Source organism: Erithacus rubecula (genome assembly GCF_903797595.1).
Source record: "Erithacus rubecula genome assembly, chromosome: 3".
Classification (NCBI taxonomy): Eukaryota; Metazoa; Chordata; class Aves; order Passeriformes; family Muscicapidae; genus Erithacus; species Erithacus rubecula.
The window spans coordinates 117,556,722-117,581,066 of record NC_136689.1 but is presented as its reverse complement, the minus strand read 5'-3'; the positions used below and the strand labels follow the sequence as shown (position 1 = coordinate 117,581,066).

General features: G+C 38.2%; 1 protein-coding gene across 5 annotated transcripts in view; it reads left to right on the top strand.

Moving 5' to 3' along the window:
• The window catches only part of JPH1 (junctophilin 1), an 83,871-nt gene extending 67,605 nt beyond the window's left edge, over positions 1-16,266 (top strand). Inside the window, exons 4-6 of one of the 5 annotated variants that reach the window (XM_079299529.1) lie at positions 3,252-3,913; positions 11,356-11,451; positions 16,030-16,266. In XM_079299529.1, the coding sequence (XP_079155655.1) occupies positions 3,252-3,913; positions 11,356-11,436 (743 nt within the window). In that variant the 3' untranslated portion in view covers positions 11,437-11,451; positions 16,030-16,266. Of the gene's footprint in view, positions 1-3,251; positions 3,914-11,355; positions 11,452-11,557; positions 14,022-16,029 lie in introns of those variants that run through there. The other 4 variants (XM_079299528.1, XM_079299527.1, XM_079299526.1 and 1 more) reach the window with 4 other exon arrangements.
• The last annotated feature ends 8,079 nt before the right edge of the window (positions 16,267-24,345 follow it).

Here is a 24,345-nt window from a genome sequence, read left to right as displayed (position 1 = left end):
GGCATCACAAAAGGTGTCTGAGCCAAAACCACCCCATGGCTGACCTTTGTCAAGTAAAGGTGATATGAGGGTAGCACTGCCAGCATATCACCATAAGAAAACACACAGGTTCACCTTACCTTTACTTGGTTAGATAGCATTTCTTGGTTCTGCTTTCCAGACCAGGTTCTCCTTAGGCACTCATGTCTAGATCTATTGCTTGCTTGAACTGCAGACTGAGGAGCCAGAGAGCTGTGTTAATTTCCTGGTCAGATAATCCCACTTTACCTTCTTCCCACTCTCAAATTCTATTCTCTTCCTCATTAAGATCAGCCAGCTAAGAAATGTTACAGGAAAGGATGTTAGTGACTCTCTTTACGAATTCTCTTGGCCCTTGTTTATTTAAGCTTGTGCTGTAGATTGCTCTTGTGATGAAGGACTCCCTTATCCATTTAACAAAGGAGACAAGGTATATCCTGACAGCTCTTAGTCCTGAGAAGGGAGTGAGAGCCGAGTTCTTGCTGCTTGGAGTCAGTGGTTTGGACAGGTGCATAATCCGATTGTATTGGATACAGTGTTTAAAAGCATTTGGACAGCCTCCAAAGCTAACTTCAGCATTGGGCCAAGAATTTCAGTGTTGGAAAGACTTGCCTGACAAGACTGGAGGCAAGGGATGTATCTCTAATATCCATATGTGATGACCTGGGGCTGGGAGGGAGGGATGCTGTGCTGTGTTAAGGCAAGGGCTGAGTGTCTGGTCAGGCACCCTCACGTGTTACTTGGATGCAGCATTCTCTGGTAGAGCTAAGTGTCACATAGCATCAAATATTGCCAAGCACCCAGTAAAAGTGTGGCATTGTTAGCCTATTGAAACATAACTTCTTTGGGAAGCTCCAGATTATATTTTTGTTTTGCTTTTAAGTTTTCTACTTTTCACTCCCACCGGTCTCTTGGGGAGACATGGGCAACTGAAACCATGGGATCCCTCCTATTTTCAGAAATTCCAACAGTTTGGAGGTCTCTCGATGAGAGGGGTTTTCTCTGGCCACCTTTGGGAGGCCTTTAGTTAATTGCAGTAAAAGATGGAGAGGGATGATATTTCTGAGGTCATTTCTGACGTCATTTTCTCATGTTTTCCTTATGAAAGTGTCTTCAGTTTTTCAAGTGGTGTCAGATATTAGTAAAAGTCAAATCTTTAAGTAAAGATTATCTGTTATGATTATGATTATATATTAAGATTATATGTACTGTCACAGTATGTGAATTTTCAGAATTTAGGCAGCATTGTGAGACTGAAGAGATAGTATTCCAACTGGCTGCTTTAACCACAGCAGTCATAAAGAGCTAGCTAATGTGAATATGTATCTGTCCATAATAAAAAATCATTGCAATTTGACAGCTCTGAGGCTTGGGCTTAAAGATTAGTCAGAGCTCTTTCAGCTATCCTTTTCTCTTTACACCCCTAATTATATCTAATGTGAAAAGATATGAAAAATAAAGTTTATGCATGTTAAACCCCTCAGCATTACCTTATGTATCTCTGCAAAGAAGGAAAGAAATCCCCAGCACAACCGAGAATTTTCTGAATGGTGATCATACCTGTAACTTTATATATGGAAACTCTTAATTTGCATTGTGCTGCCTTTCCCTTTTACCAGGAAGATTATAAAAAGCTGTGAATCAAGTCTCTAGTTTTCTCCCTCTGTGCAGGCTTAACTCCTCAAAACTTCCTCCTCAAATGTCATTTGAGAACAAATCCTGGCTGGTCTACATCTAACCTGCTTGCTTAACAGCTCCCTATTTCCACCCCTGGTTTCCAGAGATGCCAAAAATGTTGTGATTTTCCTGCTCTAAAGACCTTGCATGCCAAGTAATTCTTCTCCTCAGCAATGCTTCCTTACCAGATGACTCAGTAACTTCCAAAAGCTTCATGCTGCTCTTCCTTCCTCTCATCTTCACACTGTGTAGATATGCATATGCTTCTGGCATCTGTAAAAACACTGTATCTGCCTAGCACAGTTAGAGCCTCCTTTAAACTCAAAAGCAGAAAAATGTGTGCAGACATTCTTCTCTGGGCACAGAATTTCTCTGTGACTTTCATGACTTAAAGAACAGATAAGTCTCACTCAAGAGAAGGGTAAAAAAAAATTAAAGGAAAGTTATGGCACTAACAAGGATAGAAGGAGAGAAACAATTGCAATGTATTTTTCAGAAGCCATTTTTTAAAAAACATTTTGAAAATTTCAACTAGTATTTTTTAAAATACTAGAGGATTGTTGGCAGTTCTTTGTTCACAGAGTTCTCCAATTCTGACTTCTTAGGGAAACTGATACTGGAATCTGAGATGTGACCTCTAGGGAATAAAACAGAAAACATCTCCTACAATGCACGCAGCATTTACAGCAATTTTCTTTCTTCAGCAGTGTTTGCTCAAGTCTTACTATTAAACAATTAAATCTGAGAACCAAAACTTGGAGCAGAGCATGTCAGCCAGTTTCTGTTTATGTTAACAGCTGTATAGACATGCACTTTGATAAGTGAGTCCTAGTAGAGAATGTTCATGTGGGTGTTTAGCTGCAATTTGGGGAGAGGATGTTCTTTCACACTTGCTGCTCTGTAAGTATTTTCCTGGAAAATGTAAGAGAGTTTGTATTCCTGCCTTCTAAGCAGGAATTGTACTAGTGACTAGAGTGGCTTACCTGGATCTTCATATGAGAGTGATTGGTTCTGGAAGACAGAGTCAGCATGTGAGAGTTCAAGGCATATATATGTGTATATAAGACAAGCTGAAATTCACCCAAAGGGGAAAAAAGCGATTCAAGTCCTTTTTCCTGTAGCTTATAAGAACAGAACAGGCATTTCATTCTGAGAGTTAACTATCTACATACCAAACAGGTACTCTGACCATGAGAAGTTAAATTGGTTAGGGTAATCAAGCAAAACATACCTCAAAATTTGCCTCTCAGAAAAGGAGTGATGGTGATGTAAGGTTAGTCAATCTTCAGCCACTCAGACTTCACTCAGGAGTAATTTACATATCATTGCCCTTTGAAAAACTGTAGAGTGACTAAGCCAAGTTAATAAGTAGTTCCAATAAGTGTCAAAAAAAGTGCCTGAGCAATTTGGAGTAAATCACTATGGATGTCAATGAATTGTTGGTAACATATACCTCTGCCTGCATTTTAGCAAGGCAGTGCAGTTTGACATCCCAATGCAATAGTTTTACTGTGAACTTGTTTTGATCTTAGTATTTCTATTACACTATCTTTCAGGCCCTGATTATATCAAACAAAAATTTCAAGAAGGAATGGATGGAAAAGAAAAATCTGAAGAAAAAGGTCAGGAGAAACCACCCACCCCAAAAGAATCACCTCACTTTTATCGGAAAGGTACTACACCCCCTCGAACCCCAGAAGCAAGCCCAAGAAACAGTCCTTCTCTTTCTTCTGAGACTTCTCCTTCAAAACAACTGAAAAGGCAAAGCTCCACTTCTGGGGCAAGACTCAATCAAGAAAAAAAGCTTTTAGCCACTGAGAATATAACACCCACAACTAACAAGCCTTTATATTCAAAAGCACCAGTGAAGGAGGAAGTAGCTGGGAAACACCAGCCAAAGTTTTCAGCCCATCACAATCCCAGCAGCACAGAGAATGGGGAGCTGCATGGTCACTACCATGGCTATTATGTAAAAATGAATCCAACAGCGCTTCCACAGGAGCTCAGGGAAGAAGATGAATATGCCAACCCTTCACCATCAACACTTGCACGGATACCACCCTCTCAGAAGCCAAGTCCTGCTAGATCTGGGGGTAAGCCAGATGCCAAAGAAAACAAGCCTGACATAAAAATTAAGAAATCAGAATTTGCTGCACCAAAGAACCCAGCTAATAATGAGTCACATTCAACAATGGAGAAGGAAGTAGGAAACAGCTCGGTAAGTACTGCAAGAAACATTTTCACTTTCACTGCCCTTTTGTCTCCAAGTGTTGAGCTTTGCAACCTAAGCACAGGCAAAGCTTGCTTCTGTCAAATCTTCATCTGGATACAGTCTGCTGGCTAAAACCCACTACACCTGGAGTGAGAAAGAAATATTCCAGTCTGGAATGAGCAAAGGAGTTTTAAAACTACCCTTTCAGATCAGTGTGAATCTTAATTTCATTATTATTTAAAAATAATAAAATTATCAATAGCTATGCAGAAAAGGACTGATGACTAGTAGCATTTCTATTTCATGTTAGAAGAAAAAAACAGGGTATGAAATTCAGAATCTCTGATGTTGATTCTGTGATTTTGGGGCCAAGAGAAACTCAGGAAAGCATTTTACATTTTTACATTTCTAAAGTTTTACATTCTAAAGTTAACCTTTAGTGAATGAAGAATTCTAGATATTTCTCTTGTAATCATTATTTCTTTAAGTGATTTTTGGTGGTACTCTACTAAACAAACCAGTGTGTCAATATTGATGGGATAAACAGAATGACCCACTTAGTAAAGAGATCCAGATAGCCTAGTACTGATTGCAGGCAAAACACTTGAATAATTGACAGCAGACTTAATTAATAACGAATTTAGAATAAAGAGGGGGAGTAGTTTCCAACCAATATGAATTGTAAATGGTCTTGTCAAACAAGTTTGACATCTTCAGGTATGACAGAAGAATCATAACCTCAATCAAGAAGGTCACTTGATTTGCTTTTACATTGTCATGTATTCTGACAAGGAAACCAGAGTAATTCAAAAGCTAAATGTCACATTAAAAGATTTTTTTAAAACTGACTGATGGTTCTGAAAAATTAATTTGAAAACCATCAGTTACTTGATATTATTCTGGTGAGGTCATTCTTACAATATTTCTGTTACTCTTATCACATTCTTGTTAATGACATACAAGAGGACATGAGAATATTGTCCATAAAGTTTATAGAAGAAAAAGAGATCAGGAGATTGGTCTATACAAAGGCAAATACAAGCTCATGCAAATCAACTGCTAAGAAGGCTTGAAGTATAATTATCCATGGCAGCACAGCAAAATAAAATATTGTATATGAAAGACAATTTATAGAGCCTGGTCATGCAGGATCAGAACTGGAAAAGGTTGGTGGATCCAGAGCAAGAGAAGCAACTGAACATGAACTCCCAGTCTGCTGCTGTTGTTCAGAGATGTTAATATAATCCTTAGATTTATCAACAGAAAAGATTAAGCAAGAGTACATGGGACTCTGTTCTGTCTGCTTTTGGCATGGGTGCAACCACTTCTGGGATAAAATAGTGTCCGTAAATCAGGGATTTAAAATGAAAAAAAACTCTTCAGGGGAAATCACACAGAGAGCTGTAAGAATGATTAAAACACATCTTAAAATGAAAGATTCAAGGTACACACAGAATCACACACAGACCCCTGACATACTAAATCACTTTCTGTAAGTGGGCTTTATAAAACAGTTTCCCAGACTAACAAGCAAATGCATAGGAAGATCCAACAGCTAGAAAGATTCAGATGAAAGTCTTGTTTTAAGTTGATTTTAATGATCTTTATTAAATGTGCCATCAGTTTCTAGATGCCAGGGTTTTGGAGCCATCACTGAGTAGTTTGATAATGAGCATTTTGCCAAGATTATATTCTCTAGTTCTGCAGGAAGCTTTTATTCTTTTTTGTGGGGATCAAAGTAGATGTTCACAGAGGTTTTGTAATCTGCAAATCTGTATTACAGCTGATATCAGCCCTTTAACCTTTCAAATCTCACAGATATTACTCCTATGTAGGGTAACACAAAGCTGACAGGCTTATAAATGTTGAGTGAGCATGTACAAATTTTAGGCTGAATTGGAATTGTTTTTTAGCTCTGATGAAAGCAAGTCACTAGAAATTGTCCTTATTTTTCCTTCATGCCAGATAATATTTTGGAGTTGAGGGTGGCTTCATAACAAGTAGGATACCTGAACAGCAGTTTATTGACCTTCTAGAATAATCAGGATAAGGACCATGAACCTACAGCCTGCTATCATGAAAGGTGTAGAAATTAAGAGATACTGTTCATTGGCTACTGTTTGTTCACTGATCCTGCAGTTATACCTGGCAACTCTACTCTAGGTCCCTCTACTTCATTTGGAGATCCCTAATTGCATTATTCTTATTATCAGTATTTCAATATGGAAGGAAGGTAGATTTTAGGAATTCATTTTTACTGTAGCAGTATCTTAAGATGTGTGTATGTGGGTGTTTCTCAAAGATTCTAATCTTCTATATGTGTCTGTAAATTTGCCCTTATATTTCCTACATGCTTATTTCTTCAGAATGCTGAAAGTAAAAATGGTAAAATAATTTAAGCAAAAAAGAGTACCCTACTGGCCTAGCAGTCTGAGGAACAAACAGTACAGAATGACTATTAACTTTGCTGGAGACTTTTAATTTTTAGTATCACCTTTCAGCATCAGAAAAGCAGTAGCCTGTTCTGCAGTGCTCCTAGATTGAGCTCAACAGTGTGTTGGAATTAAACAGTGACTAAGCTAAAAGAGCAAGGTTACTGAAGAGAAGCCAGATTCATGGAATCATAGAATAGTTTGGGTTGGAAGGGACCTTAAAACATCATCTAGTTTCAGCTCTCCTGCCATGGAAGGGACACCTTCCATTAGACCAGGTTGCTCAGACCCCCATCCAGCCTGGTCTTGAACATTTTCAGGGATGAGGTATCCACAGCTTCTCTGGGCAACCTGTGCCAGTGCCTCACCTCCATCACAGTAAAGAATTTCTTCAAAATCTTTACTCTAAACTTAATCTTTTATAGTTTAATCCATTCTCCCTTTTCCTAATTAATATACTTCTCCTTATCCTGAATGCTTTTGAATGTTGAGAGACTTCAGAAGTCCAGAGTTGCACTGGGGAATTATTTTATTTCAGTAAAAAACTGCAATTGCTTTTTAGTCATTCTGACAAATGATTTTGTTATGCTTTGAAAGTAAGTCTGCCTTAGATCCTCCATAAAAGTTCTAAAATATATTTGTTAAGGAATTTAAAGAGAAAAGAACTCTCTCATAAAAAGAGAATGATAAAGCATGGTTTTGGAATGCAAAAAAAATGAATCTATTAACATTTATTAAGCACTTTTGTTAGATTATCTGAAAGTGCTGTATAAAATTGTGCTGTGCTTTTTCCAGGTTTCCAGTGATAATGCATTAAGAACAGATACAGAAGGGAAGATTTTCAATTCTTCCTTCTGTGTCTAAATCAAAGCCATGTCTCATACCTGCATGAAACATCAGCTTTAATTTGGATGAAGAACTTTAAACTACTCTATTTGCGGCAAAGCTTGTGGCAGCTGCTTTAGTTATCAAATTCATGTTTCATATTTTGTATGAATGTTGCATCCTTAAGAATGTCTTTGGGTATCATCTGTGCATTAAGTTAGTTATTGATTCTGTAGATATCCCCATTTCTGGCATTATGCTTGAAGAATACCAGTGCATACTTTTGCCACATATACAAATGTGTTACCCTGTTCAAAAATCCAAGCTTGAAATCATTCCAGGACTCGTAAGAAAGAGTCACAGTTTTATCAAGGTGAAATCCTGCCTAAAGCACAAAGTTATCTGTCATTTATGAGATAAATCACTCCTCTTTCACTGACAATGAGGCTCCTTCATATTACCTTACATTTACCACAGTGTGAAGTGTTCACAGAGACATTTAACCACAAACCAGTACTGTTGTTTCTAGCTGGTTATTAGCAGCCTCTAGCCCCAGTTTAAACTTGCATGCTGCTGTCCCACCTTGGATATGAGCTGATTGGAGATTCTCTTGGATTTGAGTGAAAAATAGGATTGAATTTCACAAAACACTATTGCAGTGTACATTCACGAATACAATTTTATTTTGCCTGATAGGTGTCTGTGTGTTGTCCTAGGACAGATAACAAGCCCAGGCCCGAGTGTTTTACTAAATTGTAATTTTTTTTTTTTTTCATTTGGCAGGTAAAGATTTTTAAACATGCAATGTTTAGACTGGATTTTACTTGAAAGTTACCTAGTGATTCTACTCCCGTCTTTTTGTTCAATTTTTTTTTCCATTTTTTTTTCTTCCTAAACTATGATGTTTGAAAAATATATATTAATCTATTTGTCTGATCCTAAGAAAAACCTCTGAGCTTTAGGCTAAATTTAATAGATATTCCTAGTGCAATGGAATTACAGGCCTAGTCTTTTATTTCCAGGCACTGCATTTTAGGAAAACAACTTTCTTTCTTTCTTCCCTAAATGGAAACTAATCATACAGTTGTATTTTGAACTACATAAATGTCTAACTTAAAAGAAGCTGAAGGGGTAAATTTAAGCAGGACTGAAGGTTTTCTACTGCAATTTCTTTAGTGCACCTGTTCTAGTCACTCTAGAACTGTTCAAACTAATTTTGGCTTTTGCTATTTTAAGCCCTTGCGGGACACTAAAGTCTTATGTGTGGTATTTGTCTTAAAGCATTAAATGCTGATTTCATAGGTGTCTACAAAACAGGGCCTAGTTCATTGCATAATAATGAACTGTGTGCTCCATAAATGTTGTTTGATCATTTTTTAGTGTATTAGGAAATCCTGCTTTGGGCTGAAAGGTATAGTTACCAGAAGGTGAAAGAAAATACACATAGCAGGCCAAAGAATATGAGCTTTACTGCTTTGTATAAAGAGATATCTTTATGATATTTCATTATCATAAAGTGATAACATAATCTTCTGTGATTTTCATGTGAAGTCAACAGCCCAGTCCTTAAGGTGTCTGTCACTTGCTTCTGTTTTTGTAGATGAGACTTCTTGATTCAGAGCATAGCCCCTGGGGTTTTTAAGCCTCATTTATCTAATGTTATTGTGGTGAGGTTGTTATACCTGACCTGATTGACAGATGCATCAAAAGAGAAGTCCCCTTCCCCTCCAACAAGCTTAATTACCTGAGACTGTGCACTAATGATACCAAGCTGCCATTAGAGCTGCAGTCCCAGTTTGGCAATCAGCAAAAGTCTGTCCTGCAGCTACCAGGATGCTGTTCCATGATGTATTTCAGGTAATGAACGAATTCTTGGCTCCTGGGAAGATACTGTAGGTTCCAATTTTTGTTTCCAGTTGCAGTAAATCATTGTAATTTTCGTAGCTGTGATTTTCAAATATGCAAAGTACTAGATGGCCAAATCCTGGAAAATTTTAATGGTTCTTGGCAATGATCTTCACAGTTCCTTGCAATTCCTGGTGCAGTATAACTGTAAAATCTTCAGGTGGGATTCCAGCCTATAAAGGAACCATTGACCTGATTTGAATCACATGGAGAGTCCCTATTAGAATCATAGGATTATGGAACCATAGAGTGTTTGGGTTGGAAGGGATGTTTGAAGACCATCTGGTTCCAACCCCTGTGCCATGGGCAGAGACACCTTCCACTAGACCAGGTTGCTCGAAACCCCATCCAACACTTCCAGTCATGGGGCATCCACAGCTTCTCTGGGCAACCTGTACCAGTGCCTAACACCAGAAAGAAAGATGTTAAACCCCATCTTAGTGGAAATGAATAGTGTAATGAAATCCAATTTCTGTAGAGAGCAAGGCTGCTCGCAGTGCTGTGGTAACCATATCTGGAGCTGTGCCTTCCTTCTGTGCCTGTTCCCTGTCCCCAAGTGTCTCGTATGCTTTGGCACATGGTGAGTCACTTCCACTAAGGAGGAAGGAACATGGTTCCACTTCTGTTCTGTGACCTGATAGTCGTAACATACCACTGGTAAGTGGGAGCTTGTTATTCAAAATCACTTTGACTAAGGTGTCATAAAACCTGTTATTCAATTTCCTAGTGGATATTTAAGGCATTCCACCATTAAGCAAAATGTGGGTGCTTTTGCCAATACCATTACCCCTATGGCATTGTTTAATTGGCATTCTGATAATCTATGTCATTGTTTTAACTTGAAGATGTGCTTCTCAATATGTGAACAGACACATCTGAGTTGATGCAAAGGGAATTTGATGGCTGTTATGGATAGAGGTGCTGATGAGGTTTAGACTCAGCAGGGATTTAAGCAGTACCTGACATAATGTATTTTGTGAATTGCTCAAGAACTTAGCAGCCTACATCTGGCCTGCCATCTGAACTACTGTGTAAAGTTGTGTTCTGATAGAAGGTGCTTAATGGGACTGTTTCAGGAGAGTATTTGATATAATAATGACACAAGTACTATTCCACAGCTTCCCAGTTACAGCAGCAAATTGCTAATAGCAAGTTCTTACACCTTAGCATTCCAGAAATTATCTAGCTGATGTTAGCATTATGCTGTCATGAAGCATAATAAACTTCTCCAAAGCATGCCTCATGAGAAAAGTGAAAACACTATAACATTTCTCATTCAATATATACCTTCTTATGCAAGCCAGTGATTCTTGTGTAGCTCAGAAGATAATTTTCTGCACAGATTTTCTGGTGGGCTTCATGATTTGTGCTTTAGGAAAGTATTGTCCAAATTAAAAGTTTCTCTGTTTCTGCTTACACTGCAAATGTAAAATAAAAGATTATAAAATCTTTGTAGAATTACGTTTAATAAACCAAATATGTTAAAGGCAGAAAAGAACTGAGGATTTTCATCTCTTGGGACATTTTTCAAGTTGATCAAAGCATCCATAAAAAAAAAAAAAAAAGCAAAATTACTAAAAATAATTAAAAACTTGTCTGGCATCATAGAAATACCAAAATTGTGTAATGATTTAAATTTTCTAACCAGTGTTAGCTCTGGCTAGGAATGGAAGGATTTTTTTTTTTTTTACTTTTCATTTCTTCAGTACACAGACAAGTGTTTGAGTAAATCAAAACAAGTTTAATTTTGCAGCTGTAAAATGCCTTTTAAACTCTAACAGAAACAGGTTTGTTAGTGCAATGGTAAGTAAATTTTCTTTTGTGTTTGGCTTATCAAAAATGTATTCTTTTCATAAAGCATCTTTGTTATGTCTGTTTTGAAATGCATTGGAACTGGAAAAGGAACTCTCTGTAAGGATGAAGAGCAGAGCCCTGGCTTCCCTAAAGTGCTTCACTTTGTTTTGCTTCATTTTCAGCTGACATTGTTTTTGTGTTGATGGATTTGTTTTCATTTGTTGATGCAGTTTGTATTTGTCAGGTGGCTTAATCTCAGTGTGATTAAGAACAGTGGAGTAATATATTCTCACCTGTATTTATCCAGCTCATTTTCACACAGATGATATTTATCTCACTTGAATATCAAGAGTAGTGGCTGTGTTTCAGTAGCAGGGTCTATTTCCTTGAGAGCAAGGTCAAAATCTTTAGAAAATGTTAAGTCGGGTCTTGTTCTTTTCTGTTCATATGTGGGAGGTTGCATTAATTCTGATATCTTTATTTTATTTTCAGGGCCCTAACTCAGTCATGATCGCCCTGGTAATGCTGTTGAATATTGGTTTAGCCATTCTTTTTGTCCATTTTCTAACTTGATTGGAATTAGGAAAGGTAAGAAAGGTCTTGCTTTCGTATAAAATCACCATATCCACCCCACCTTAAATGATAAAAATTTAATTTCTTCACATACTTTTAATGTTCCCCACTTTAATTTTAGCTATGCCTGAATGTGATTCAACATAGTTATTTAATATTGTAACTGTTTTGACCCTTCAGTGAAGTCATGACAACTAGTGGTGTTAGCCCACAGTTCTCTGCAGTTGTGTCACCAGCCTTTTATGGCACCTGTCATACTCAGACACAGGGAAGGAGGCTTGGAATTAGGATGGGACGCAAGAGAGATGAAACTTGGAAAATTCAGCCAGGGGCCCAGATCAGTTTCTCTGCTGGTGGCTCGTGGCTTTGGGGTCCTCTGAAAGCTGAAGCAAGCAGCCATGTTGGAAAACAAACAAAATAATCTGCTGAAGCAGCCCCGCCAGTGAAGCGCGTTGGCTTGTCCATCTGTTCCAGCAGAGTGTGACTAAACTGGAAATGTACGGAGCTGCACTTTTTGTTGATGGAAGTTAACAGCTGCCTTACTATTTTACCGTCTGATGTTTTTAGTGGGGAGATGGGAAAACGACTGCCAGAGGAATGTGGTCAGAGGATTCTGTTGCTGTGGAAGTGATTCCAGCGTTCACTCCTATCTCATTAGAAGAAATAGTTAGCAACATCAGTCACCAGTCTTATTCCATTACCTGCTGCTTTTAACATCTCCTCCAGTGTTCTGGGAGATCGAATTTCATTTGCCTGTGCATGATTCTGTTCATTTGTTGTTTATGAAATTTGATGTATAGCCATAAGTAGTGTTTAGCCCAACCTGGAGAAAGCTACCAGTTCTGCCTAGCAGCAGAAGCAGAAAATCAAATATATTTTCCTAGTCCAGGGATAAAATTCTTGAATTCATTTTATTAAACCTGAAGAGTCATTTTGCATTAAGGTTCAGTAAATAACAGGCCATTACTGCAAAACTCAAAGATAGTCCTATCTTCCATAAAATGCTCAAATACTTATGCCAATACCAACCAAAATTTTTCATGATTAAAAAAAAAAGAATCTTACATTGGTATAAGCACATTCTAAACAGGAGAGAGAATATCAAAATAAGCCAAGAAAGGTGAGATACAGGGTTTGCATGTTGACTTTTTTTTTCTTTTTTTCTTAATTCTGGTGCTGTGGTAATTAGTGATTTGAATTATTATGTTGCAACACTGAGGTATTTTGACAGCAGTTAAAATGAAGTCTTGTCTGGGTGCACATTAAAGCCAATGACAGTTAAGCTAGCTAATGCTCTTGACAAATCACAACTTTAAAATGCTAGATTTGTGTTGAATACATTCAGGTAGAGCATTTTAAAATGTTAAGTGATTGTTTATCGATTTGATGCCTTCAGTGTCTTCAAAGTCCATTTATAATTTTACCTCAGCATTAAAAAAGCCTCAAAATTTTTCATTTGCAAAGTTTGTCTTAAGTAGTTTCATAGCCCTTTGTTCAAAAGATGTGATCACGTTTCTTTTTATGTGCCATTATACTGTAATTGGTGTACCCTATATTAATCAAATGCATGCTTATTTATTGAAGATATGTGGTGTGATCATTTGGCAAGCAAAAATTTTAATTTAAAGCTGCAAAAAGCAAAGGGCTTGTATTACAGTTTATTTTATCTCTATTAGAAAATCTTTCATACAGTATAGTTTTTGAACCTGTTTGTAAACTTTCTAAGTTTTTTTGCATGGTTTAATGGGCAACATTCTTACAAAATACATTAGCTATTTTTTGATGCAGCATAGTAAAGTACCTTAGGTATGGACTGAATATTGTGCAGCGAAGCAGCTCCAAGCAGGGCAGTAACACCATGGTGTTTTTTACAGAAGTATGTTGAGAATCCTGTGTTTTGACCAGTGTGGATAAAGAAGAAAGCAGAAAGAGAGCAAATGAAAATAAAACTTGTATATTTATTAAAAAAAAAAAAAAAAAGGGAAAAAAAAGAAAAAAAAAGTTTAAATTGTGTTTTAAATTTAGGAAAATAATTTTTAAATAAGAACAAAATTTTAAAAGTTACTGTGTAAGCCTTGAAGTATTGGATGAAATGTTCCATCCCACTGTTAAATCACCCCCTGTCTCCTTACATGGAGAGGTAATTTTGTAACTGACATATTTAATTCCTATTAAATGTTTATTTAAAATACTTTATGCTCTGGAAATAATGGGTAACAAAGCTTATGAAAAATGTTTATAAATTTAAGTAAGCATGGTAGTACCATTTATAAATATGTATGATTTATAAGCTTTTTTAAAACAAAGCTCAAACAAATTGTTGGTATTTTTCTAAAATGTGCACAGTTGTATTTTACATGAAAGGCTATTTATAATTGGTTGTTATACTGTACACTACATTTTGGACAGCACAATGAAGCCTGCCAATGTACTTAAAAATGTCATTTTGTCTATTTAAAGTTTCTTGCTGTCAAAGAATGAACTCTTTATCTATGAGTTTATTTATAATTCTTGACCCAAAATGTACAATGTACAGTTTTCACAACTGTATTTGCTCTAATAAAAATAAGTTGGTTATTAATAGAGTTTCAGACTACTTTTTCCTGTTATGAATTACTTTGTTCACTCTTTGGAAGCAATTTTTTCTAACTAATCAAATAAACAGGAGTGAAGCAGGAAAATGGGTGAAATTCTAGTCCCTTTGAAATAATTGTGAGTGACTGTTTTCAACAAAAGTGATTCTGGGAAACAATTAAAAATAAATTAAAAAAAAAAAAAAGTCAGGCTTCCCTTTGTGTCTTCTTTTATCTTCCAATACAGGATTTTGTGTCTCTATAAATTTAGTATTTTAATTACATTCCCACTGCAAGATGGTTGGATCAATTTTGTTTTAATTGGTGAGTGACTGGTCTGTTAACAGCTGCTCTTGTAAGGGAATTAATTTTTTTGGGTTTAACTGCTCCTCGAGATCTTCATAGGTTAAAAATTCTCATGAAGTTCGTGGGCCAATATTTACACACAGAAAATTTGCCCTCACAACTGTCTCAAAACCACCATATTTCCTGGACTACTCAATCAGCTGAAAATTTTATTTTCCATTATTCCAGTTCATACCAGTAGTCAACTGTACTGAAATCCTAATGTTTAAATGAAGAGGAGAGCATTTTAATTTGTAGTTCCTATTTAATGGAAATTTATTTTTAGGAAGTAGTCATTACTGTCTTGTTCTTTAAAATAATTCTACGAGCATGAAGCTTACCTTGAAGAATTTTTATTTTCTGCACAATACCTGCTCTCTAAAGAAAATCTTTGACGCTTTAAGGAGAGAAAAACGCATTCTGAAGAAAAATAAACAGAAATAACTTTAATACCAAAAAATTTTGAAGTTAAATTCAGTGACATGATTCTTCTCTGACATTTGTGATCCACAGTGTGGATCATATATTCAGAAATGAAAGTGAAATGTCCATGAAATGTTTCTTAAGGTATTTGAATGTGATAACATACTCAGGCATACAAAAATCTGAACACAACAAGCAAAAGATGTGCACGGAAATAGAAGAAAAAAGTTCTCTTAATTTTCAAGTCATTTCCCATCTGAGATGTTTTTACCAGTGGTTTATGTTACAAATGGTGTTATGTGACCATGCATCTGCTGTGCTTAAAGGGAGAAAACCCATGGACACACAGGACAACGCTTCAAGATGTGCTCCGGCATGAAAAATTTCACCCCACTTGCAGCAAGGAAAGCTTTTGTCAGGCAGAGTAGTTTTTCCTGGCACAGTTGTGTGTTTGCCCACAGGTGCCAGTGAGCAGTGAGCTCCCTCACCCCTGAGTCTGAGGGCTGGTGTCTTGGACAGCTCCGTTTATCCGGTTAAACCATATGCACAGTGCTCACAGCAAGTGAGCAAGGGTGAGCTGCCAGGCTGAAGAAAAAGAGAATCATCTCTCATAGCTTTTAAGTCCTTTATTTACTTAGTGTACCTATCTATATGCATATATATATATTTATATTAGTTTGCCTTTCCATCAGAAAAGCAATAAGTGAGGAATTGTTGGCATTTGCTTTCAAAAAGGAGGAATTCACTTTGAAAGTAGAAATTTTGAGACATATGGCTATAATTTGCCTTTCAGATACAGATATGTGTGTTTAAAAAATCATAAATACGGCCAGGTGCTGACTTTGAAAGAAGTAAACACCTCTTTATGAGAGTTAAATTAAAAACCATGAAATAGTTATTTACATACCTTTTAATGATATTCTGTGATTACATACTTATTACATTTTCTGTTAAGATACACAATATGAAAAGATACTGATAACAACATAGATGCAAAGATAAAAGCCTGGAGAACTCAGCACATGCTGAGCCTCACTGACAGTCTTAGTTGTTATTAATAAAACATGGTTGTGAATTGTATCTGAATGGTTTTACTCATAGCTCATTTGAACTGTTTAGTCAGGGGAGACGGTTCTACAGGCCATTCTCCTATGGAAATGTAATTCAGTAAACAAAGCAAGTTAAGAGGAGGCAGATTAAATAAGCCTTTCAAATGAAGTAGTCTTCTCATTCTCTCGTTTAATATTCACAGAAACAACCAAAAATAGAAATTATGTTAAGTCTGAGCAAGAAGCTGTGTATGCCAGCGTGCTATAGCTGGCCCATCTACGGTATCCGTCTCCGGTTCTTTCCTACTCCACACAGAAACTGCAAACTAAGATCCCACCATTGTAGGAGGTAAATATAATTCAACATCTTTAAGAAAAACAGTCTATAATGTCTATGGCTAGAAGGACAAAAGCAACTTCCTCTATCTGAACAGTTTATGTTTTGACCATGACTGTAACAGCAGAACAAATCCCTAACCACCCTAAAACCAATAGCAAAAATAAAGCTGGTAGCAGAATTTCATAACAATCTCTCATGTTTCTTTTTTTTACTTTCTACAAAGAGGGGATGGGGGGAGAACAGGAACAGACAGCTTTTTTTAACCTGATAATCTTCATCATGTCATTATGTACTTGCTTTAGTTACCGTTTTTCACAATCCATTGGGACTGGTTAGGGTTAGGAGATTTTAGGTGCAAACTGGCAGTATATTTAATGCCATTTCTTAAGAAGGTTTTGAATTTTTCTCAATAATGAAAAAGAATAGGATTTCCCTTATCACCAGTGAAAATGGGTTTGGTGGTACTTTCGCTGTGCCATCACTAGTTTTTAATTATCTTCTATCCTTCACTGCCCACTCACCTCCCAGTTCTGACAAATTCAACTTAATCAGTTTTGTCCTGTACATGGACATAGCCCAAGACTCCAGACAGTTTTGTTTCCTGTGGGCCACTTGTTCAGTGTTTTTAGCTCTCTGTGGCTGTGGAGCCTGTCTCTCCTGCAGTTTGCCCCACAGCAAACTGCAGTGTCATATCACAGTTTTCATTGGGTCCATTCTCTGCATACTGTCAGTGCTGGTTTATGCAACTGTATTATAATTTCAAATCTACTCTCATTGTCTCTAGTGTCAGGACAGTGATTTAAATACAGTGTGTGGGAACTGAAAAGAAAAATACTGAAAGTGATGCCATACACAGAGATTTCTGATGGCTCTTCAGAATTCGTAGAAGCCAAGGTAATGCTGACGTTGTTAGGAAAAAAAATCTGGTATCAGCTGGGTTAGGAGCTCCTCTACAGATTCTCACACTAAGATTGGGAAAAAGATTGGCCATGCTGCTGAAGCTGATTGTCAAATCAGAAGAGCAGGGAATCTGAGGGTTGTGATTTACTGGGTAAATGCAGTAGGATGATTTCTGGACCTGACAGAGATACATGTGGATTGTTGAACAGAGCAAATTACATCCTGTGTTGGAAATCTGGGGTTGCTTTCCTGCCTGAGTTTACATATGTCTTCTTCCATGTCTTACACTGATTAATCAGGCAGCTCTGTGGAAGTTGGGTCACATACATTTAGACAAGGACTTCATTTTATGTTCATAAGTGCCTTCAATACTAATTAAGTAAAGAGCAATAAATGATAGGTGAATCATAGGCTTTAAGCCATGGGCTTTGAACCCTGCTCTTTTTTTTATGTTGATTTCTCCAAACTGGAAGAAAATATAGGATGCAGTCAAAGAGTAGAATTTCAGATGTTGTCTTTCACAATAATAGGTATGTTAATCCACAACAGTACCTGAATTCCTTTGAGATTATACATGGATTTGAGAAAGAAACGTCTTCTTCAACTTTACAGTCTGGTTCACTGAATAGCAGCTTGACAGAGACACTGTAATAGACCACAAAAGACAGATACTGGCCAAGAGTTTTGAGAATGGCTGTCTGTATTTATGTTTCTTCATCTACACCTAATGATCTAAATTTAAAAATTTCCCGACTTTGGAACATCCTATGGTTAGTATTCAGAGACATTTTGGGAAGGGGGGAAGTCAGATATTACACTGAAAACCACAGTGTATGAAAATGTTAAATCTGGCCTACAAAATATGCCAAAGGTTGAAAGCATTTAGATCTGGGTTTTCAATCATTGGATGTACAGGCTCTGATTTTGGGATTTCAGTCAGAATCCAAATCTGGATCTGATTCCCAAGGCATACAAGTGAAATACTTGAACCAGGAGTGCTGATAAGGAAGGGACTGGAGGGAGAGGGAGCTACTTTGAATCAGGCTGCTGTAACTCTGGGTTAATTAAACCATTACATTCTGTACTTTCAGAACAGTGTCATTAACTTTATTTAACACAGCAATTTTACTATATTCAGGGCATGTTCCACAGAATACCTCAGAAAGTATCATCATTCAAGGTAATGGTGCTTAATTACTTATCCAGTTTTAGCTGCAGAGTACTTTTAGCACGTAATACCACCAAGTCTTCAAAAATGATGTAAACTGCCTTCCATTTAATTATGACAGCTCAGTTCTAGATTCTGTTTAGGCCACTGATGAGAAAGTCACTAAAGGATGGGATTGGCTACCATGGAAACAGTGAAGACAGAAGAGCACCAGCAGCATTTCACAGGGGCTAGGACTAAAAAAGACATTCTGCAAAGAGAAGGTAATTGAAAGACATTCACATCACAGTGGATGGCTTCCATGCATTCCTGCCATTCCAAGACAACACATTCCTGGCATAGGCTGCAACAAGCCTCCACATGCAGAACAAGTATTGTCAGAAAGATTGGAAATGAATCTTTAGGAACAAGGAGGTAAAGACATGTTGGAATGTAAAACAGAAAAAAGAGGAAAGCACAGGGGAAAGGAGAAGCTCTGAGGAACCTATGTGTTAAAAGGGAGGGGAAGAGATTGTAGGAAAAAAATACTAAGGAAATAGACAATATTGGACCCAAAAGAAAGTGACATTTGTTAGATGGGAATATGAATGGGATAGAAAACAAGGCACCATCCTCAGCACTCAAACAGCTGCTCCAGAAAGCTGCTTTCACAGCCCACGGAGATTAAGAAAAAAACAGATGAACTTAAATTGCATGAAAATTGCAATCCAAGTTAGACATAAAGAAAAATGTTCTAATTGTAAGAATATCTTTGAATTAGATTACCACAGGAATGAGAAATTTAATATTTACTCTGAACAAGATTACAGATTGAACGATTGCTGAATGTCCATTAATGGCCTATTTTCTGTGATTCTATGATAATTATTATGGAATGTGAAAATTAGACATAGGTGTGGTAGGAAAGAACTGGTGTACAAGAGAATGAGTTCTTTACTTACAGAAGAAACTTAAATGAGAGTGTACTGCAGGAATAAAGTAGGAGGATGTTTGGACAAGGCAGATGAGAAGGAAAAAAAAAAACGTGAGCCAAAGAGAGTGAAGAAGAGTGTCAGGGTTGACAGAAGGCACACAAGAGCAAAGGGAATAAATGGGCAAAGCCCACAAATGCAGGGTTGCAGTGCAGGAAGGAGTACAGATGACAGCACCACCACAGGTGTCCATCTTCATTATTTTCTCAGCTGAAGATACTCAGTGGACTTTGCTACAAGTTTTAAATTGTGGGGATAACTGAAGTTATCAGGAGGCCTCCTTTTAATAATTAAACGTTCAGGGAAACATCTGTGTCTAAAATCTGCAAAAAACAACAGCTTGCTGTTACAGCAGACTGGCTGGAGTTCCACTGAAAAGAGTCAGTTATGCAGACACGGTAGCAGTGCATTTTATTAAGTCCTTGTGTAAAATTTCTCCAGCAAGAGTACTTTATACAATGGCAGTTTCCTGCTGTTCATTAAAATGTAAAAAACCAAACAAACAAAAAACTAACCACATAATCATACTAGCTCCCTATTTGAGAAGAACCTTAATGCAAATTTGCATGAAGGTTTGTGTCTCTGAACATGTCGGACTACAGAAACATTGTTGGTATTTACAGTGATTTGCTGCTGTACCAAATGCTCCATAGACTCTGGTGGTGTGAGTCACACAGGTTACGTAACATTTGGAAATACATTCAGTCATCTGCTTGCTACAGAAATATTGCTAACAGATTCTTCACTCCCTTTTATCTCTCCAGTCTTTATCACCCTTGTTAAATGTTATTTTCATGCAACTTCCTCAAGGGGAGATGACTCAGTGAGAGAGTAAACTATAATGCTCCATTGACACCAATGGCCATATGTGCTGGTAATCAGGTGCTGCCATCCCCTCCTCCTTGACACAGCTAGCAGTTGCACTGGGGTTTAATTGTGTCCAGAGTGCTATTCCATGCCACATACTAGTGCAAATGTCACCAGGAACAGGGTGAGAGCATAACCAGTGAAAGGCACAGTCAGTAATGCAGCCCTCCTTCCAAACAAATAACAGCTCTCCAAAGCATCAGCATTGCCTCCTGAGCACACACCTTTTCACCATGCTGACAGGAAAGATGGGCTTTTCCCTAAAGGTGAGCAAATGTAGGATCAAGGACAACTTTTAGCCACAGACCCCTTCCAGTAAACCAGACTTCACTCAACCTCCTCTGATTTACCTGACTGCTAATTAGTTTATGCCAGGTCCTCAAAAGGCTGTGTGGGCACCTGCACACCTTTGAGGATTTAGGGCTTCATCCAAGCCCCACTTCTTTCATGGAAGGTGGGGTTGTGTGGCAGGGCTTGGGGTTTGTTGGGCTTTTTGCACATGTGTATGTGCGTGCACTTGTTGATGTCTGGTGTCCATCCTTCTCAGGCAACAAGGAACAGCAGTTCTGCTGTTTTCTGACTGTGGTCATTTCTCCCTCTCAAGCAGCCTGAAGGCAGCAGAGACATTTCAGCGTGGACATGTGAACTTCATCCTTTACCCTGGAGACTGAGCACTTCTGTAGTCCATTGCTGCAGATGGGTGAAAATACAAGATGCATAGAGCACATAGACAACTGTAAAGTCTATCATTAATGCTTCTGGCCACTTGCACAAACTTCTTTTTAAATTTTAAGCATGAGGGCAGGTTCTTTGGTTGCATAAATTGCAGGTCTTTATTTATTGGCATAAAAAATGTCAATCACAGGCTTTGGCTGCCAGAAATAGGGACTGCTAAGTGTTCAGATAGGTGAGATGTCATCTTGTGAAGAAAAAAAAAGCAGAAAGAAAAATATTTTCAATTCACCTTATGACTAGTAGCTAATTGGCTGACATTTCAAAACCCTGTGTTCACACATCTCACATTCTTCACACCAAACGAGAGAGACTGAAAACACTGAAGAAAATGTATTTTCAGGCATAGGAAGAAGCATCACTTGAATTTATTTTGGATGGAAATGAAAAGTGCCTTTTGGCTATATTTATGAGTCCCAGAGCCTCAAAGCCCATTTGTGTCCAGTGGTGTTGTGTACACAGGGGCCAAGGCTGCATCTCAAGGGCGAGACAGGCTGCACACAAACACCCTGTGAGGACACCCTCTGTGTGGGCACAAGGCTTCTTTCAGTTCACTCTTTGGACTGCATTCCAGCTGCCAGCCATCTGTAGGGACAGACTTTAGGGCAGAGGGCTGGTGAGTGACCTGTGGCTGGAGGGCTGGAGCAGCCTTGGCTGGGGCAGCACCCTCTGACACCTCCACTTGCCCCAGCAGCAAGGGTTGGAGCAGTGCCTGAGTCCTGGAGAGGGCAGTGGTGAATGATGGTGCCACAGGAGAGCTGCACACATCCTGGCTCCTGCAGCCCCCAGAGCTCAGTGCTTGCAGCGTGCCATTAATGGTTTGAATGTCACAGCAGGAACCAGCTGTTGCATCTGGGCACCTACGGGGCACTTTCAGTATTCCAGATATGCTCTGTCAAAGCCCTGTGGAACTGCTGTGAAAATACTGGTGGCAGAGTAAAATAAATTGGAAGGAGAGCATAAAAAAGTTGATACTTGCAAGACAAAAGCAGTAACACAGGTGCTTACAGTTCATGCACGTGACTCGGGAATAAGGCTAGCAGCCAAAAACTGCCAATTGTGCCTATCAAATGTCCCTGTGTTGGGAGGGAATGTCCTGAGGAGCTGGCTGGCCACTGACATTTGGAAAATGAATGAATTGTGCTTGCCAGGTGCTTGAGAACAACATTTGGCATGAAATAGCTGGCATGACATGAGTTTGCAGGCAGTGTTTTATTTCCTATTCTTGCAGACCTTCCCATTGTATCAAGGGACTGAACAGGAACCTGTTTCAGAGGGCATCAGAAACTCCAAGGGGATGGTTACAGATATACTTGCAATATATTAATTTTATTAAGATGTTTAACTAGAGTAGGATTGCCTATGGGACATTATCCCAAATAATAACAGCAGTGGAGACCTGAAGTGGATCTGGAATGCATGCTGTAGAGACACTGGGAAAATCTGGGAAAAATTAAGGTAAGAATTGTGGAACTCTTATTTCCAGAATTTATGAAAAAGTGAACAAATTTTGCAGACCTGAGCTACCATTGTTCTTTATAGCCCTGCTTTAACTAGGAACAGGGTAAGCCCTGCTCTCTGGCACCCTTAATTTTCCCCCTTTGTGTTGTTTTGTTGGGTTATTTTTATGCCACTAACTTTATGCAACTAGCTTTACTACTTAGCACAGCAGTAAGTAATCAAAGTCAAGCACAGATCAGATCTGACAGAGCAGTCTGTCACCCACTGCTCCAGAACAACCTTTGAATCCTTAGTGATCTGTGTGTCTTAAAGAAAACACTTTGTTCCTGGGAGCCACAGGTGGTGCTTCTGGCACATCAACAATAGAGACATCATTTAACCTACCATAAGGGAGAAAGTTAACATGGTAATGGTGATTAATCTGTATCTTTTATGGACTTTAGAAAATTCAGTGGCAATTAACAAAGTTACTGTATGAGTGGAGAGGAGTTCTTGTAAGCTGATTTGCTTTCTTACAAGAAAAATTACTTGGTCTTGAAAGAATCTTGTCTGGAGACTTTAGATGAGTGATGCAAGTAGAAAAGCCAGAACAGAAACATGAGCTACCTGTTTCCTCCTGACATGCCAAGGTCTGCCTGTCTCACCTGAGTTTTTCCATATTCCTTGAAGATTCACAAAATTTGGCCCTTTGGTCATTAAAACAAATGGGAATCATCAACCCAAATTTTAACATTGTATTACTGAATATGTAAGAGTTTACCCTGGTTTTCCTTTTTAATACTGAGAAGCAAATTTCAGTCAGGACATGGGTGCAAAATGTGCTGCACTGTCACAGCTCCAAAGAGAGGCAGCAGAAGGTGATGGTGAATATTCACACCATTCAGCCCAGGAGACTTCAAAGGTCTAAATTGTCATCCTGCTTTCAAAATAGTGATTTAAAATTTTCAAATGGTCGTCTTAACCTTAGCCTTTCCTTCTTATCCCTCTGGCTCACCAGTAAATCTCTGATATTTACTGAAATGTCTGCTTGTTTGCTGTTTGTTTAAGGACAGACAGATGTAGCACATTGTTTCTCTTTGGCTTTACATCCATGATTCTTGTCAGGATTGTATGACTTCAAATTGAATGCCACCCATTGGAAAAGTTCAGGCAGACCAACACATTAGGTGATTTACTTTCTCCTGCTGACCACTTTAGTGTTTTCACCAGGAAGAATAGGAAATTTAGGAAGCTTTTATACCATGTAAACAAAATCAGAATATCACAAGCACATAAATAATTACCTGGAATCTAATAAAAAGATAGTTGATCATTTATTACATTAATTTAATTGCATTAAAGATGTAATTAACATCTGCCTAATTATAGAGTTACTGTTATGAGTGAATAACTAAATATCCATCTACATGCAGGAACCCTGTCTTTCAGGAGGAAGGGACATTTGCAGAACAATCTTCAGCTTCTTCTCAATCAAGATGAAACAATGTAATAAAATTAATCTGTCTTTTATTTAATTTTTTTTACCACCTTTGCAAAATTAGTCCTTAATCAGTCTTCTTCTAAACATTCAGCAAAATTCAAGTTTTGCAAAACCCAAACTCTGGGCATATCACTGAATTTTTAGGGTTGGAATGGATCTCTAGAGGTCATCTAGTCCAACCCCCCTGCCAAGGCAGGGCTACCTCAAACAGGTGACACAGAAATGTGTCCAGGTAGGTTTTGAATGTCTCCAGACAGGGAGACTCCACAACCTCCCTGGGCAACCTCAACCCTCAGTGTAAAGAAGCTCTTCCTCATGTTGAGGTGGAATTTCTTGTGCTTTAGTCCTTGGCCATTGCTGTCACTGCCTGTCACTGGCAGCACTGAAAAGAGTCTGACACCATCCTCTTCTCCCCCACCTTTGAGGTATTTACATGTATTGATGAGATCCCCTCTCAGCTCCTGCAGTCTCTGCTCACAAGAGATGCTCCAGCCTCCTCTGGGCCTCTGCTGGACCCCCTCCAGTAGCTCCTTGCCTTCCTTGTACTGAGGAGCCCATACACTGTGCTAAATTTTGGGATGTTCATCCTTGACATAGAAA